This window comes from Macrobrachium nipponense, chromosome 13 (assembly GCF_015104395.2).
Source record: "Macrobrachium nipponense isolate FS-2020 chromosome 13, ASM1510439v2, whole genome shotgun sequence".
Taxonomy (NCBI): Eukaryota; Metazoa; Arthropoda; class Malacostraca; order Decapoda; family Palaemonidae; genus Macrobrachium; species Macrobrachium nipponense.
In genome coordinates, this window is record NC_087206.1 from 93,176,751 (window position 1) to 93,194,805 (window position 18,055).

At 33.2% G+C, this 18,055-nt stretch overlaps 1 protein-coding gene across 1 annotated transcript in view; it reads left to right on the forward strand.

The window, feature by feature from the left end:
- The first annotated feature begins 8,177 nt into the window (after positions 1-8,177).
- LOC135225392 (uncharacterized) overlaps positions 8,178-18,055 on the forward strand; it is a 242,422-nt gene continuing 232,544 nt past the window's right edge. The window contains exon 1 of the mRNA XM_064264727.1: positions 8,178-8,491. Within this exon, the coding sequence (XP_064120797.1) occupies positions 8,443-8,491 (49 nt within the window). The 5' untranslated portion in view covers positions 8,178-8,442. The remainder of the gene's footprint in view (positions 8,492-18,055) is intronic.

The window sequence follows — 18,055 nt, forward strand, 5'->3', positions numbered from 1 at the left end:
AAGAGGTTATATATGAGTTCTACTTTCGTTGACTTTCAAATTATATAACTTGATATCTACATAAAAATGTTCGTTTTTTAATACGAAGGGGGTGTGACGGACATATCAGTCCAAGTCTAGCTCGGTCACAGCACGGAAAGATTAAGATATTTTTATTTTTTATTTTAACAGATGGAAATCCTGACTTAGGAAATAAGCAGGCTTGCAGTCACCACATACTGGATGCTGTCAGGAGTTACTTATGGCTGTTCAACTTCTTTAACTTTGCATTGCTACAATTTCAATCTCTCATGTAAGGACAGTCTAGAATTGTCTCAGTGTTAAAATTATAATGTCAATATTTTGATGAGAGCATCGAGACGGGCAGGGTTTTCCAAATCAAGATGGGTTACTGAGAGGAACGTTTTTGGATTTCCTTTCGTAAGGTTACTGCGAGGAACGTTTTTGGATTTGGATTTCATTTCGTAAAAGATGGAAATCCTGATTCAGGAAACATTAAACGACTTGAAGAAATGAACAAGAGAGATGACTTCCGGTTCCTGACATGTAAACACCGTTCCAAGGTTAGCGGGTACTGTAAGAGGGACACCGTGGTGATTTTGCAGTAAGTCATCAAGGTCCCAGGAGCACGGACCAAAAAATTTCAACTGGAAAAAGGAATGAAGGTGACAGAAGACAGTCAAACTACAACTCAACTATAAATAAAGGATAATGCCCGAGGACCTTTCTAACTCGTAAACAGAAATATCTTTGAATAACCAAAGTGTTTAAAAAAACATATAATTCACATACAACTAAACGCCAGTAAGCTCTTTACGTCTTATTATTATTATTATTATTATTATTATTATTATTATTATTATTATTATTATTATTATTATTATTATTATTATTATTATTCAGTAGATGAACCTATTCATACAGAACAAGCCCACCAAAGGGGCCGATGACTTGAAATTCAAGTTTCCACAAAGAATACGGTGTTCATTAGGAAGAAGTAAGGGGAAGTAAAGGGAAATACAGAAAGAAGAGATCCCACTTATTGAAAAAGAAAAAATTATAAATTAATAAATAGATGAAAATCTATTAAAATGCTATGAGAATAGTATTAGGGTAATAATACTTTACATCTTCGTGCAATTGGAGCAATTGCACGAACTTCCTATTAACGTACACAAAGTCACAGTAATACTTAGAAGAGCACATCACAAGAGCGCCATAGCAAAACGCATAGGGACGTTTAGTGTGCACAGGGATTTGGAAGGAATTCTGTGATGACAAATATTCCTTGCATTTAATAAGTTGTCTCCCTGATATACTACACCACTGGTCGCAGAATCCTGGGGACTACTTTCGAGTATCGGTATTCGCGACCGCGGTTCCAGATTTGACTCTGGTGACTTTCGAGATCAAATTTGGTGGCGGCGTCAACCAAATAACAGCATCAACACCCACGGATGCTTTCAAGCCTCCGTGCTGCCACTCTGCCGAAACTTCAACATTTGCTAACATAATTTTCTTTCACACTTCTTCTTCGCCACCTCTCTCTCTCTCTCTCTCTCTCTCTCTCTCTCTCTCTCTCTCTCTCTCTCTCTCTCTCTCTCTCTCTCTCTCTCTCTCTCTCTCTCTCTCTTCTTTTTCCTTTTATACCAAAGACTGTACGTCACAACTCACTCACACCCATAAATGATGTTTTGTCACTTGCAGGCGTATGATTTTTTGATGGTCATAAATATCCAGTTCACTATAGTTTGGAAATGGCTTACACCCGTGGAGGACTATAATTGAAAAGTACATCTGTCCCACCAGGGTATCAAGTGACTGTTTATCACGGTGTGTAAATCAAAGGACCTGGGTCGTATCCTGGCCCCTTGGGCGAAAGTTATTCCCTAGGTACAGGAATCTCATATTGAGTCACGCGTGTTTCTGCTCAGGAATACAGTATTGATTAATGTATAACATTTTCTCTTTAGTAATTGAACGATATAAGCGAATATAATATCACTTATTCAGGGACAAAGGCAGAGATAAACAGCACTCAAGATTTGATTACAAAATACGTCATATGAAAGCTTTCATACCAGATAAATTCTATGAAAACATCACTCCTTCTGTAAAAGAGGTTTTGTACCGTTTTCGTCAGTAGAGTAACACGTCATAACAGACAGCGGTACCAACGAACCCTTCCCCAAAAATATAATTATTCTCAGCTTTCATAAGAGAAACGAGATAAGACTAAATTAATCTAATACCTCCCAACTTAAAAAGGAAAATGCCAACTATTTCAGGCAATCTGATTTAGATGAGGAAAACTGCAATGTTTATATTCCTTAATGCTACATCATTTTTCTCGAACCAGTTTCACGTTAATAAGATTCTTTCATCCATGACAAAAAAATCCCTAACCTTCCCTTTAATAAGTAGGCCCCATTTCGTGTTCTGGTCTCGTTCCATCCTGCTTTGCTGAGGAAGAGAGCGCCTACAGACCACCGCCCGAAGACCACAGATTGTTTTTTAACATTATATGCAGTGGCTGCGTGCCGTTGTCACGCTATTCGTTTCACATGTGACCTTTTTGGCTGGTTACAGCCACTGCATTTTCGGCAGTTGATGTCTTTTTTTTTTCTTTTCTTTTCTTTAAGTCACAACCTTTGGAAAGTTTCGAAAAAATATTTCGAAAAAATCTATTCTATATTCAATTACTTCTATACCTTGGATATTATATACATTTGAGGTTTCCCTACATAAATTGTCTAGGCACTGAATACTTGTCCAATAGCTTTCACGAAGTCCTACGTCTACGGAACCATAAACTCGCGAGTCATAAGGATTTGGATAGTTAAACGTCCCGTATATACAAATCTGTCAATAATAATTTCATCTTTCGTTTGACAAGGTTGCTTCAAGTGATAGCACGAGATGAATATAAGGATTCCAAGCGTTTAGATGATGCAAATGAAGAAAAGCCTTGTAATAATGTTTATCATGCAGGATAAAAGCGTTCTCCCCTGCAGCTATTACTATATAAATCGCAATGACTCGACAGCAGAAACTATAAGATAATATATTCACCTTCCATTGATTATTAGATATATGCCAATCCGCATCACAAAAGGATATATAACGCAAGAAACTCATTCATTTAATGGTATGTGTAAATAGATACTCCATTTAATATTAAGCAGTTCACCTTAATTGGGGGTGGCTCCAAAAATATTTAAGGTCATAGAGGAATCCAGTTGAGGTATATGAGCTACTTTTCGGAGGAAACGTTCTCAAAATGGCCAATAATTGTCGTTCTTATTTTAAGCCAACCGCAATCACAAACGTCAGTGAGTTTGTTTACTAAGACCAGCTACTGCAGATATCGTAACCCGTTCAAATTGTACACAACCTGCACATTACTGTTCTATAAAGTGCCAGTGGTTTGGGATAAAGTAAGATGTACCTCAAGGCAGACGAGAGCTCTGTGAATGGTAGTGGACCCCTCGGTGGAAAGATTTGCCGCAGTATGGCAAATGAATTTTTATCCAGATGTCTTATCTTGAGTCTAATGTAAATAAATCCATACACACCGGTGTGACGTCGGTAAAGAATGACAATAGCATTCTATGCTCTATGTGTGATGTATCTTTTTGCAATCACATGCTTGTATTGATACATGAAAAAAGAACAGAATAGCCACAAACGTACATACATATATAAACACAAACATATTACACATGTATATATGTAGGTATATGCTTATGTGTGTGCATATAACACACACACACACACACACACACACACACACACATATATATATATATATATATATATAATATATATATATATATATATATATATATATATATATGTACGTTTGTGCATTTTTCTGCTTTTTTTCATGCATCAATACGAGCATTTTCTGCTTTTTTTCATGCATCAATACGAGTATTATATATATATATATATTATATATATATATATATATATATATATATAGTATATATATATAAACACAAAACGCTAATGGCTACTTAGACAGTAAATCGTTTTCCTCCTGCAAGAAGCCTTTTGCTATAATGCCAAGAGCAGCCCTCTTAAATATGTGGCAGGATTTTTGTCCTTAGCTGAAGCAGGTCACTCACTCAGGAACTTCAATAAATTGGAAAGCGTTCTGGAACCAACTCACTCTCCCCTTTTAAAATGAAAAGATTTTTTTTTTAATCTTTTCCTTAATAGTTAAATTAAATGTCGTTCTGTGTTCTAAGTAATAATACCGACCGAATTATTTTTACTGTGTAAGTGATTATTCATAAATACGCGATCTTTAAGGGTTTTAGTAATATATATATATATATATATATATATATATATATATATATATATATATATATATATACATACACACATACATGGATGTATGTAATATATACACACATATATATATACCTATATGTATATATAAATACATATGTATATATGTAGTATATGCATATACTTACACAAACACAGGCAAGTATTTATGTATGTGAATATCTACATCTATATTACTTCATTTAGTTATCTATTGAAGTATCATAAATACGAGATTTTTCAGGAATTTGTTAATATATATACATATATAAAATCAAATAATAAATATATATATATATATATATATATATATATATATATATATATATATATATATAGCGTGTGTGTGTGCGAGTATGTCAATATTTACATCTACATCACTTCATTGAGTTATTTATTGAACTCTTTTCACAATACAATAAGAAACAAAAACGTACCCAGGCAAATTTCATTCAAACACAAGCTACCAATAATTTTTCATCTCGATTTGTGGAGAATAACACAAAAAATGGAGCTAATTACGAATGAAATGATAAACTGAAATATAACACCGACGTTTTCCAACATGCCTGCCGCCACTGTGTCTGCTCGCAGCTGCGTTCAATCCTCATGAAGCCAGTGCAAGGGTTTGTCAAGGAGGGGATGGTCTGGTTACATGACTGGCTGATTACGCACTCTTTGCCTACTCGTGGCTTCGGCTATGAAGTGTGTTATGATATATATATATATATATATATATCTATGATATATATATAGTCGTATGTTATATATATATATATAGATATAGTATTTCTATATATATATATATATATAGATATATATATATATATAATATATATATATATAGATATATATATATATATATATAGTATATATATATATATATCATATATCTATATACATACTGTATATATAGATATATATATATATATATCATATAGATGATATAATATATATATTCTATAATCTATATATATATTATAATTATATATATATATATATATATATATATATATATATCATAGATATATAAATATATATATATCTATATATATATATATAGATATATATAATATAATATATATCTATATAGATATATCTATATATCTATATACCTATCTAGACAATATCTATCCTATATATATCTATATCTATATTACTATAGATATATATCTCTTATCTATATATATATCTATATATCTTCTCTATTCTATCATCTCTCTGATATAGAGAGAGAGAGAGAGAGAGAGCGAGAGAGAGAGAGAGAGAGAGAGAGAGAGAGCTACATGCCGCACACAAACATTATATAAATATCGTATATATGTATATCATATATATATATAAATATATAATGTATATCTATATATATATAGATATATCTATATATATATATAGATATCTATATATATATATATATAGATATATATCTATATATATATCTATATATATATCTGTATATAATATATATATATATATGTATATAATATATATATATATATATATATATATATATATATATATATATATATATATATATATAGATATATATATATATATATATATATATATATCTATAATATATATATATCTATCTATATATATATAGATATATATGTGTAATATATATATATATTATATATATATATATTAAATATATACTATATATATAATATATAGATAGATATAATATAAGCTATAATATATTATATAAATATATATATATATCTATATATATATATCTATATATACATATCTATAATATATATTATATATATATATATATATATATATATATATATATAGATAATATATATATATATATATATATATATATATATATATATATATATATATTATATATATATATATAGAGAGATAGAGAGAGAGAGGAGACGAGAGAGAGAAGGCGAAGAGAGAGAGAGACGAGAGCTACATGCACGCACACAAACATTATAATAAATATATAATATACGTAATTAATAAATTATATATATATCTATATATATATAAGATATATATTTATATAGATATATATAAATTATTATTTATTATATATATATTAAATATACCTATATATTATTATTTATTATATATATAAAATATCATATTAATTTAAATATAGATATATTATAACTATATATATATATAAAAAAATTATATATATATATATATATATATCATATATAGTATAATGTTTGTGAGCGTGCGTGTAGCTCTCTCTCTCTCTCTCTCTCTCTCTCTCTCTCTCTCTCTCTCTCACTCTCTCTCTCTTTTAGCGCATTGCGTTCAATCGATACTTAATATAATCAATATTTTCATCTTGACTTATCTAAAACAGTATATGTATCGTCTCCCTGGCCATCTGCTTGTTCTGAAACTTAGTTTCAATCTCTAGCCCTTGTTTTAAATTTAGTGCAGGTAATGTTCCATTCAAGTGTATGTATGTTTTGTTCACAGACCAATTCAGAACAATACTAATGCTTAAAAAAATGAAAAGGTGCCCAATGAACTTGATCTTGATCCATGTTTTACGGTCTTGAGAAATATAATGGTTGCTATTATTTGTCCAAATACAAATAAAGCGAGCTAATACACTCATTAATTTGCTATGGTCTAACCTGAATGGAATGACCATGGCGGCAAAAAATAATGCCACCGGAAGAGATTCCTTTTGAATACATATTGAATATCGAAATATGGAAATAACTATATATAAAAAGCATTGTTTAAATGGTTATGTAAATTTTGCTGTCTAATGTTACCTAATGATCTGAAATTCACAGTGCAAGTGTGTCCTCGTCCAATACATAACTGAATAATTTCCACAGATATGAGAAAATACGAAATTGACCCCATTGCTAAATTAAGGTTTCCCCTATTAGATATGGGAGTCAGAAAGAACAAAAACACGCACTAAGCATCCTTCAGCAGGATAAGAATTATGAATAGAAGAAAAAGTGACATTGAAGTAAAAGGAGTTAGTGAAGTTGAATGTATCTTGATGTGATTAAAACAAACAGGAGACTGACCGTCTGAACGCTTGAATGTCCGCGGTGAAACCAAAGGGAATATATCATATTTATTTAAGAAGGGCAACCGCTGTAAAAAGAAAAAAAGAAAAATCAGAGAGAAAGAAGATAAGCCAAGAAAACGGAATGGAATATCAATAAGAAATATTAAAAAAGCACTCAGAATGCGCATGCTTCCGCCAATGTTAAACTAATACAAGCATATTTTTCTGTGTCAGAAACGAAAAGGTTCATTATTAGGATAGTGCAAAAAAGAAGAAGAAAAAAAAACAGACTAGAGAAACTATCTAGACTTTCTTTACAAAGGTAATTACAAATGATATTGCTAATCTCTGCAATAATGGTGAACTGGGTCTCTGTCTCAGGCTGGGATTTCAAGTCCACAGGAAAGGCAGTAAAACGAAAAGGAAGGGAATAATAACACCAACAAAAGCAACAACAATGATAATAATGAGATTACCAACAAAATAGTAAGTGGAATTTAGAACCAAAGGAAAAGATGTCTTAAATCTGAAGACTGCAGACTTGGTCTCACAGTTTCATACTAGAATGCAATCATAAGACTTTCTAAATAATTTTTAAACTATTTGCAAAATGAAAATTATCGTTTGTCGGTATTCAATGATCCTATATCAGAACAAAAATTGAAAAACATTACCAATCATCAAATTTTCGTTTTTCTTTTTTAGGAAGATTCTATTTTTTTTTTTATCAGTTACCTATCATGTTTATTCGTTATCTATCTGTTTAAAGATATGGATTTCTCTAATCTTATTGTTAGTGTTAATTTGATTTTATTCTGTTTATTTCCTCACTCATGACACAGTAGTATGCTTATGTCAACCAAAAACAAGCAATAAATTGTATGAAAACAAGTGTGTGAAAACTAAACCCCAGTGAAACTCTAAGCATCGCAAAAGAGCAGGAAATATTATCTCTTTTTTGCGATAACTGTAGCAGAGTCCAGGAAACGTGAGTTTCCCAAATTCTGTCTGAACTCTTCCGAAACTTCAACCGTCGAACGGGCAGTGGCAGTTGGAGATTTGAGATGGTGACACTATAGAATCTTACCACGATGGATCCAGGCAAGATTTTCCAGATAATAACCAACAGTACCCTTCTAGGTAAGTACCTATTCCTTCTGTTCAAACAATAATAGATTGTACTCGTATACTTTTGTTGTTGAATGATTCGAGGTGACCACTAATGTAACATTCAGCTTAGAGGGTAGTGGTGCACTGTTGGCATTACTAAAGGGCGTTTGCACCGTTCCTCGGCCCCTAGCTGCCCCGCCATTTCTTCAGTCTTGCTGTCCAACACCTCTAACATTAGTTAGAGTAGTAAAAGGTATAATGCGATGCAACTGTGGGCCTGAGGGATGTTACATAGAATCTGCTTAGAATCCTCTGTAGTAGTTCCGCTGCATTCGTTTCCATACGAATCTATAGCGTTAACACCTCCATTCCTATAAGCTGAAAGACTGATATCTCTTTGTGATACAAAAACGGGCCTGGGTCTTATGAAAGCTAGATTAAAAAAGTGCATGTCCAACTCTTTGCCAACACACACATACATACACACACACATATATACATACATACATACATATATATATAAATATAATATATATATATATATATATATATATATACAATATAAAAACACTGTATCGTGCTTCTAAGAAATCAATAGAGGGATCCACAGTAATATCCTTGTTTATCTAGATATAATATGTTTATACAAAGCTTAAAGCTTTCGTCCATCCTCCTGTGGACTTGATCAAGTCCACAGGAGGATAGACGAAAGCTTTAAGCTTTGTATAAACATATTATATCTAGATAAACAAGGATATTACTGTGGATCCCTCTATTGATATATATATATATATATATATATATTATATACTATATTATATATATATATTATATATGTGTGTGTGTGTGTGTGTGTGTGTGTGTGTGTACGTATTAAAATCCACGAAGGAAAGAGAAACGATGAAGCTTTCAAGGCCTTTCGACTTCCCTTCGTGGATTTTGTCATTATTATTTATATACATATTCATCACGTTCCATATTTTCGCGATTTAGTTATGTACAAACATAACTAAATAGCAGCTGGATATGTCTTATTTTAGACGAGATATCACAATGGACTTTTTTTTTATTATTATTATTATTATTTCTTACAACAAGATCTCAGTCATATACGTTGTCATCTTGACACCATAGGAACCAGTGCTGCTCAATGTTAAGAAGAGATATTAGTCATATGTTTGTATGCTTCTCACACTATATATATTTATATATATATATATATATATATTATTGATATGTATTATATATTAATATTATATAGGATATATATATATATATATATAATATATATATATGATAATATATATAGAGTGAGAATACAAACCAATATGACTAATATCTCTTGTTAACAAGTATATATACATATACATACATATATATATATATATATATATATATATATATATATATATATATATATATATATATATATATATATATATATATATATATATATATACATATATATATATATATATATAATATATATATATATATATATATATATATATATATATATATATATATATATATATATGTATAGTGTGAGAATACAAACCAATATGACTAATATCTCTTCTTAACATTGAGCAGCACTGGTCCCTATGGTGTCAAGATGACAACGTATCTGACTGAGATCTTGTTGTAAGAAATAATAATAATAATAATAAAAAAAGTCCACTGTGATATCTCGTCCTAAAATAAGTCATATCCAGTTGCTACGGTAACAAAAATCAACTAGTCCAAACAGTAACAAAATGAGAAAAGTACATGGCTGAATTGTCGTAATGCTTAACATATTATGCTTTTGCTGAAACAAGACAAAGCAAGTAAAAAATACACCGACTTTCTATTCGGCGCAATCGAATTTTCGTACAGCGTAAAATACTGTATGAGCCGCGGTACATTAAGCTTTCAACAACGGCCCGGTAGTCGCCTGTCCTATCGAGTTGCCGTACGCGCGATCATAGCTATCTTTAAATTTTAATAAAAAAAAAATACTGAGGCTAGAGGGCTGCAATTTGGTACGTGTGTTGACTGGTGGGTGGATGATCAACAAACCAATTTGCAGCCCTCTAGTCCCAGTAATTTTTAAGATCTGCGGGCAAACAGAAAAAGTACGGTTAGACAGACAAAGCCATCTCAATAGTTTTCTTTTACAGAAAACTAAAATTACATAACTGATATCTTTCCAGTTTTATATACTGCCATAGTTATCAGAACAAGATGGTAACATATCTTACCATAATGAGCGTTATGTCTGTCTGTCCGATCGTCCGTCTGTCATTCAATCACGGCCAAACGGCTGGTCCGATGGCCATGAAACTAGGCAGGGTTATAGTGGGGACCCCTAAGATGGTTTATAATAGGGTTTCATCCTACCTCCCCAACCCTCCGAAGCAGGTGGGGGTGAGAAGGGATTCCCTAAAACGGAGCTGTTTCTACCCGTGAAACTGGGCTGGTTATGCCCGTAGACTTAGTTACTTTACGAATTTATCATACATAATTTCTAGATACGTACATATGACTGACTTATCATTTGGAAAAGAATACTTCAGGGTAAACATCAATGACATCAAAGAGGGTGGAGTTTGAGAAGGGGATTGCCAGAGAGAAAATAATAATAATAATAATAATCTTACTATAATGGCGCCTGTCATTCAATCACGGCAAAACGGCTGGTCCAATGGGCATAAAACTTGGCAAGGTTATAGTGGGGACCCCAAGATGGTTTATAATGGGGTTTCATCCTACCACCCCACCCCCATTACCCCCTAATTTGCTATAAGACTAATAGCCTATCGTAAAATGGAATATCCCTGCTTTTTATGGAAATAAGTTAAATGAATATCTCTTGATAACATTGAATGTCTCTGGTTTTTATGCTCATAAGAAAAAAAAGTTCAATAGCTCGAAGCAAACGAGAAACAGATAACATGGAATGGAAGGGCTTAACCACGGAGGACAAGATGGACCAGCCTCCTAAAGGCAGAAGGGTTATAACATCCGCGAAAGCAGAAGTAAACAGAAAGTTCCAAAGCTTGGCAGTTGAAAGAAACGAAAAGGTCACAGAGTCGAGTAATCAGTTTGGATGAAAACAACGAGTCTCAAAAAGGTCAGACCATTAAACTGTCCAACGGCAAATCAAACGTCATAAAACCGTTAGGGAACATCAGAAAGTTATCGAAGGTAATTACAGTTATCAGGTTTGTCGAACAGTTAATGAAACGGCACACAGATAATATAAGGTAATAACCTCTAATAATTCTGTGCAGTCATATCAGATATCGGAGTTATAGGCAATATTCAGCATCATATGATCGTCAGCATATTTACACAATCAAGGTTAAGCGATTTGCTACAGCGTACTGGACTGAAACGCATTAATGACGGCCGCAAAATGAGCGATTACCGATATTTTGGGGTATCGATATTTTCGATATCTGAACAACTGAAGCTGGGATTGGTGAAGCCATTTGCAACTAATATTCTATCGAGGATAAAATTTTATGTGCGATACTATTACGAAGATGGCTGGCGATATAATAAAAAGAAGAAAATATATTTCACATGAATCTCTTTAAATCTCACGAACTTGAACATTCTTATACAGTATGTGGGGTCATGTGGCAGGGAAATTCATATTTCTATATCACGGCTAAAGCAAAGGCAACTCCAATAATCATTTTAGTTTTCCACCTTTCATTGTAATCTATGAACTCTCACACTGAAACCCTTGAACCTCAGTGCAAGTTCTAGGATGTACACTGACTGTCTTCTTAAATGCTCTTTGAGCAATTTATGCAGACAACGACAAAATAATAATAATAATAATAATAATAATAATAATAATAATAATAATAATAATAATAATAATAATAATAATAAAAGCCCTCCACCGAAGCCTGTGCAAGAAACACCAGCTACCTTGCAGTAATAAGTGGTACGAGCACCAACCTGAAGGATTGATAGAAAACGATCAGGCAAAAATCCTCTGGGACTATGGTATCAGAACAGATAGGGTGATACGTGCAAATAGACCAGACATGACGTTGATTGACAAAATCAAGAAAAGGGAAAAATGGATAAGTATCAAGACCTGAAAATAGAAATAAGAAGGATATGGGATATGCCAGTGGAAATTGCACCCATAATCATAGGAACACTAGGTACGATCCCAAGATCCTTGAAAAGGAATCTGGAAAAACTAAAGGCTGAAGTAGCTCCAGGACTCATGCAGAAGAGTGTGATCCTAGAAACGGCACACATAGTAAGAAAAGTGATGGACTCCTAAGGAGGCAGGATGCAACCCGGAACCCCACACTATAAATACCACCCAGTCGAATTGGAGGACTGTGATAGAGCAAAAAAAAAAAAAAAAAATAATAAGTAAAAATAATAGAATAATTACAATAATTAAATAAATAAATAAATAAATAAATAAATAATAAATAAATAAATAAATAAATAAAATAAATTAAAAAATTAAATATATAAATAAATAAATAAATTGAATAAATAAATGAATAAATGCACTTCGCACTAAACACAATTATAAGGGCAAACTTACCCAAGCCTTTTTATTCAAAACATCATATAAACTCTGATCTGCTGAGAAATCTTAATATCGAATAAGTCATAACAAATGTCAGCAATTTCTCCGTTTTGAAATGCATTTTGAATTACACTCACTTGTGTTGGAAATCGCATATTTCGATTTTTTATTTAAAATTTCATCTCGACCTATTTACTATACGATCTTGCTTTTGCATAAGTCAAAATAAGATAGCAACATTTTCTTAGCAATAAAATTCTGGACTCATCTGAATAATCCTATGCACGTCCAGGATGCTTGATGTGGGAAGAAGCGCGTTCATTAAGTGCTAAACAACCCCGCAAAAACAGAACGCTTTGTTGGTAACGTGGAAACGACAGATACACATTCGTTAACTTATTCAGGAGAAGAGGGTCTGGGTTGGTTTACTCTTCTTTGCGTCAGAGGGATTCCCAAAGCCTGTGGTTATCGACTTTAAACTTGACTGCGCTTCGAATTTTTGTTGTGAATATTAAAAACGATGATAAAAATTTCTTTTTTAATATAAAAAGGGACACAGATATCTATAGGCTTAAAAAATAAGAAAGTAAGTGAAATTAGGTAAATGTATAATCAGGAAATACAGTACTTACAAAATCCGTTTAGTAAGTTAACGTCAGCACAGTGCAATGAAAATGCAAGGCAGACATAAATATAGACAATGTATAAAATCCATAAAAATTGTAGTGAATTTATAATTCTTTTGGTAATTTAAAAGGTACAAATGGAAAAAAATGGAAAAGCCTGTATTGAGTCCAAAATGAGTTGGCTATATAAGCAACAATAGAATTCAAAAAAATAGCCTGCATCTTTAGGTAAGGAAAATATGCATAACATAGAATACAATAAATGGATTAATGCTGAAGTTATATGGCAAAAAACAGCAGTCAAAGTTAATCATTGGGAAGACCATTAAAATCACGACATGGTAGGCTAACGGTCATCTAAGTCTTTGTACCACGTGTGGGTTTGAATCACAACAGGAGAGGGAAATTTTCGTCATCAATTTATTTCCCATTCAGATCCAAAGCTTTCAGCGGAAAGCTTATTTGGAAAGTGATAGAAACGCGGGGCATCGAGAGGAATTTTTGACAATTAAACACTTCTTTGGTGGATGTAACCAACAGCTTCTATACATCACGTAATTTTTTCTATCACACAACGAAAAGCTACAAAGGATATAGAATCTAATTACACAACAAAGCAAGGCATTGGTTGAAAGTGATAAATGGAAGTATTCAAAACGAAAGAGAAGAGAAGCATATCATGAAAGGAAAAGTGAACAAACCGAAAGCCGTCGTCGTCGTCTAGCATGATACTTGTGCTAGAGTTTGGTCTTTGTTGCATTTGGGCGTGGAACCAACAGACCGTAAAGAAACCGAATGCTATCTAAAACCTAATAAAACAGAGAAAGGCAGTAGGGTAAAAAAATAAAAGGAAATAAAAAAGCCATAATAGAAGGCGCCCCCCCACCCGCCCCCCCAAAAAAAAAGAATTAAAAAGCGAGCCCCCCCCCCTAAAAAAAAAAAAAAAAAAAAAAAATTAAAAGCGAGGCTTCGCTTGGAAGGGAAAGACATTGAAAGCCAGCGTCTAAACAATAGCTGTTTTGGTGCTAGACAAGGTTCCTTTGTCGCGCTGGGCCGTATGGCTATACCGTCTGCTAGCTAAGATTTTCTTTTTTATAAATATATATATTTTTTATTTCAAGGCCTTCGTAATACAAGAAATAACACTGCCTTTTGGAATTTCCTGGCATTATTCAAGGAGAGCTAAGTAATATATAGCTTTTTTTATTTTAAGTTTTTTTTCCCCCCTTTTTTTGGTTTACGTGAATAAGCGTTTCTCAAAGGCCAAACCTGTTATGCCAAGTTGACTGTCATTAAGCGCATCCGCTAAGAGGTAAATAACTTTAGAATCTTTTTCAGTCTTAAAGTATGCCTGTCTTAATCCCTCTCTTAAAATGCCTGCATTTCATAACTGACATCATAATGCAAGACGGAATCTTGAGGGACGTTCATTTTCTCGAAAACTGCGCTGCGAATTGTATCCCTCAAAGACACTCAATCAATACTAAAGGGTTTATTATCCTTCTGAATTAAAAGCAATGAAATGAAATTCTCACATAACCCATGTCCAACGAAAGCTAATCTTAACAGAATCTCGAGTATCGGAAAAGAACAACGCGGATTGACCCGAACTTAAGGACCTGCTAATGTGAAAGCTGTTCTCCGAATCTTCTTCTAGTATTGCAATACTTTTCAATTATTACGAGACAGTAACAACCAAAGCTATCAAATATTCATGACATGAAATATTATTGCAATAACATTTTAAATTGATAATCATCATTAAACGTCTTTAGGTCTGACCTTTCATTAAAAAAAAAATGGAACTCGAAGAATATAATAGCGGATTGTGGATTGTTATACTAAATTATAAAATAAAAAATAATTCTGAATTTAGAGATTCAATTACCGTATTCCATCCTTACTGTATGTCTGTCTTCGTTTTCCCTTGTTAAATGTACTGAAATTAACGGCTAATGTAACTCATAGAGCGCAATGAAATAGACATGTCCTAAGTTTCGAAATTAGGCACAATAACCATTAAAATATCAAAATATGAAGGTTATATTAGAAAGCTATATATTTTCTAAATATTCCATTAGATATAAGACCATTCGCGATTTTAATTCCTTACGGTGCTATACTACTGGCAATATTCGGCGCCATCTGTCCCTCAACATATTTACACAAACAACTGAAATTTCATTTGCTGAATTGTATTGGAACATATTGCTTCCGGTCAGGCAGTGCCTGGCTGTCAATATATTGGATATATGAGGAAATGAAATTGGAGACACCTTAATCATTCACAGCTAGGAATTCATTACTGATAATAACATAACGTATCAGACGGACCCACGAAGATGGGAGGATAGTCAGCACATGCTCTGGAAACATATTACAGAGCGGAGATAACAACGAATGATACACAAATATAATTATACAATTACTTACGCATCTGTTGCTAAGTTCACACACCATCGACCATTCAGAGTATGCGCATTCCGATGTCCACTGTTTCTGCAAATAAAAACAAAAAACAGATGGCTTTTAGCGATGGGCGTTACTTGCGTTGGGACAGGGAAGCAACCAAAATTAGAGCATATAGTACAGCAGGTAAAGTAAATTTTGAACTAAAATACTTGAGTTAAATGATACAAGCATGAAATTTGGTACATACCTCTCCATAGACCACTTTTTGAAAAGCACTGGGTGTCCACTCAAAATTCCAAAATGGTGGCCGTTTTTCAAGACGACTGCTAGTCAAGGTTTCAACATGGGACTCATGTGCCGCTGGTCGTGTTTTGGTTATACATATTTTAGGCAGTCACAAAGCAAAAGTAAAATTAATTTCGCCTAAAGATTTCATATACCATATATAGGGAAAGATGGCATCTAATATACCAGATAAAAACCTTAAATAATCGCGTCTCAGGATTCAGTAGGAATGGAAAAAGGTCTTCCTGTTCAATATAATAATTTGCAAGTCTACTATATATAATTTAGGTGGTGGTTTTATCTTTATAGTTTAAAAGAGTAAATGTCAGCACACAACCAGGGCACATCGGTGGATTTACTACTGTAACTCAGCATGGGGTTCAGTGTCAGCTAATCTTGATTTACTTACTCTTTACCTAGCTTTGCTTTAGTGTAGTTTAGTAATTTAGTGTCCCAAATGCTGTCTAATAGCCCCATATCAATTAGCTGATATAAAGAATATATATAGTTGGTAGATCTAGTTAGACAGCCGCGCCTGAATTGATAGGATGTACCAGAGCGGGAGAGCAGAGCCAAGGGTAAGTGGGACTCTACCATGGCTTGTTCATGTACTTACCTGGATGGTGTACAAATCACACGGAACTTAAATGTCACTGAATGAATGATATGGATAGGTGTAGGGTGACCAAATCTAGTTTTATCCCAAACAGCAATGTGCATATCAGATTAAGGTGGTAAGAGGATAGCCACTCGTCATTAGTCAAGAGCTCATATTGTCAAGTATAAATTCAATCACAGGCAAAAGGAAGACCGACTGGAGCAAATATTGTCTTTGCCAGGAAGACACGAAAAATGAAAGTCTATCTTCACCCTTGGCCTCTGTGCATCATAATCCGGAAAATGATGGGTAGGTAATGATTTCAATCAATGTGCCATTGTTCCAGGAGATTGGTGAAATGCCACCTAACTTTGACCCAGCAAGGCTGGATGAAAGAAGTGGCATAGAGGCAGCACTGCAACAAAACATGGCACAATACCACAAGAGCTCTAGGGGTCATGTTTAATAATGCAAAGCTTGATCGTGTTAGGTAGTGAAGATCTACAGTAGAAGGTAGAGAACCACAGGAAAAGCATGCTAAACAGCGTCGAATGAGTCAAGACAATAAAGCATGCATTTTTTGTGAAAATGTGGAACCAGTATCATATCTTCAACAAGTAATGACCATGAATCTCAACAGAAGACTACATGAGTGCTCTCACACACTTAATGATGGTAAATTATTGGCAAAACTAGGTGCAGGTGATGCAATTGCACAAGAGCTAAAATACCATCTTGTATGTCTCACTGGCCTTTACAATAGGGAGAGGTCCCATCTTAGAATCTTGAGAAAGATGAATGCCACGGTGAAGAACCAGATGCATATCCACTGGTTTTATCAGAGCTGGTTAATAATATCGTTGAAACCAGCTTGAGTTCGAATGGTCCTGCCATATTTCCTCTTGCAGACATATCCCAATTATACCAGCAGCGCCTAGGAACAACTGGGCATTACCTCACCCACTGAATTAGAAGCTCACAAGATAGGAAGAATGTGCTACTTGCCTTGCAGAAAGGTGTATCTTTAGCCCTATCTCAGGCATCTGACTACTCAGATACACTTGTGATTACTAAAGGAGCAAAGGTACTGAGGAAGCATATTCTAGATCATCAGTCCA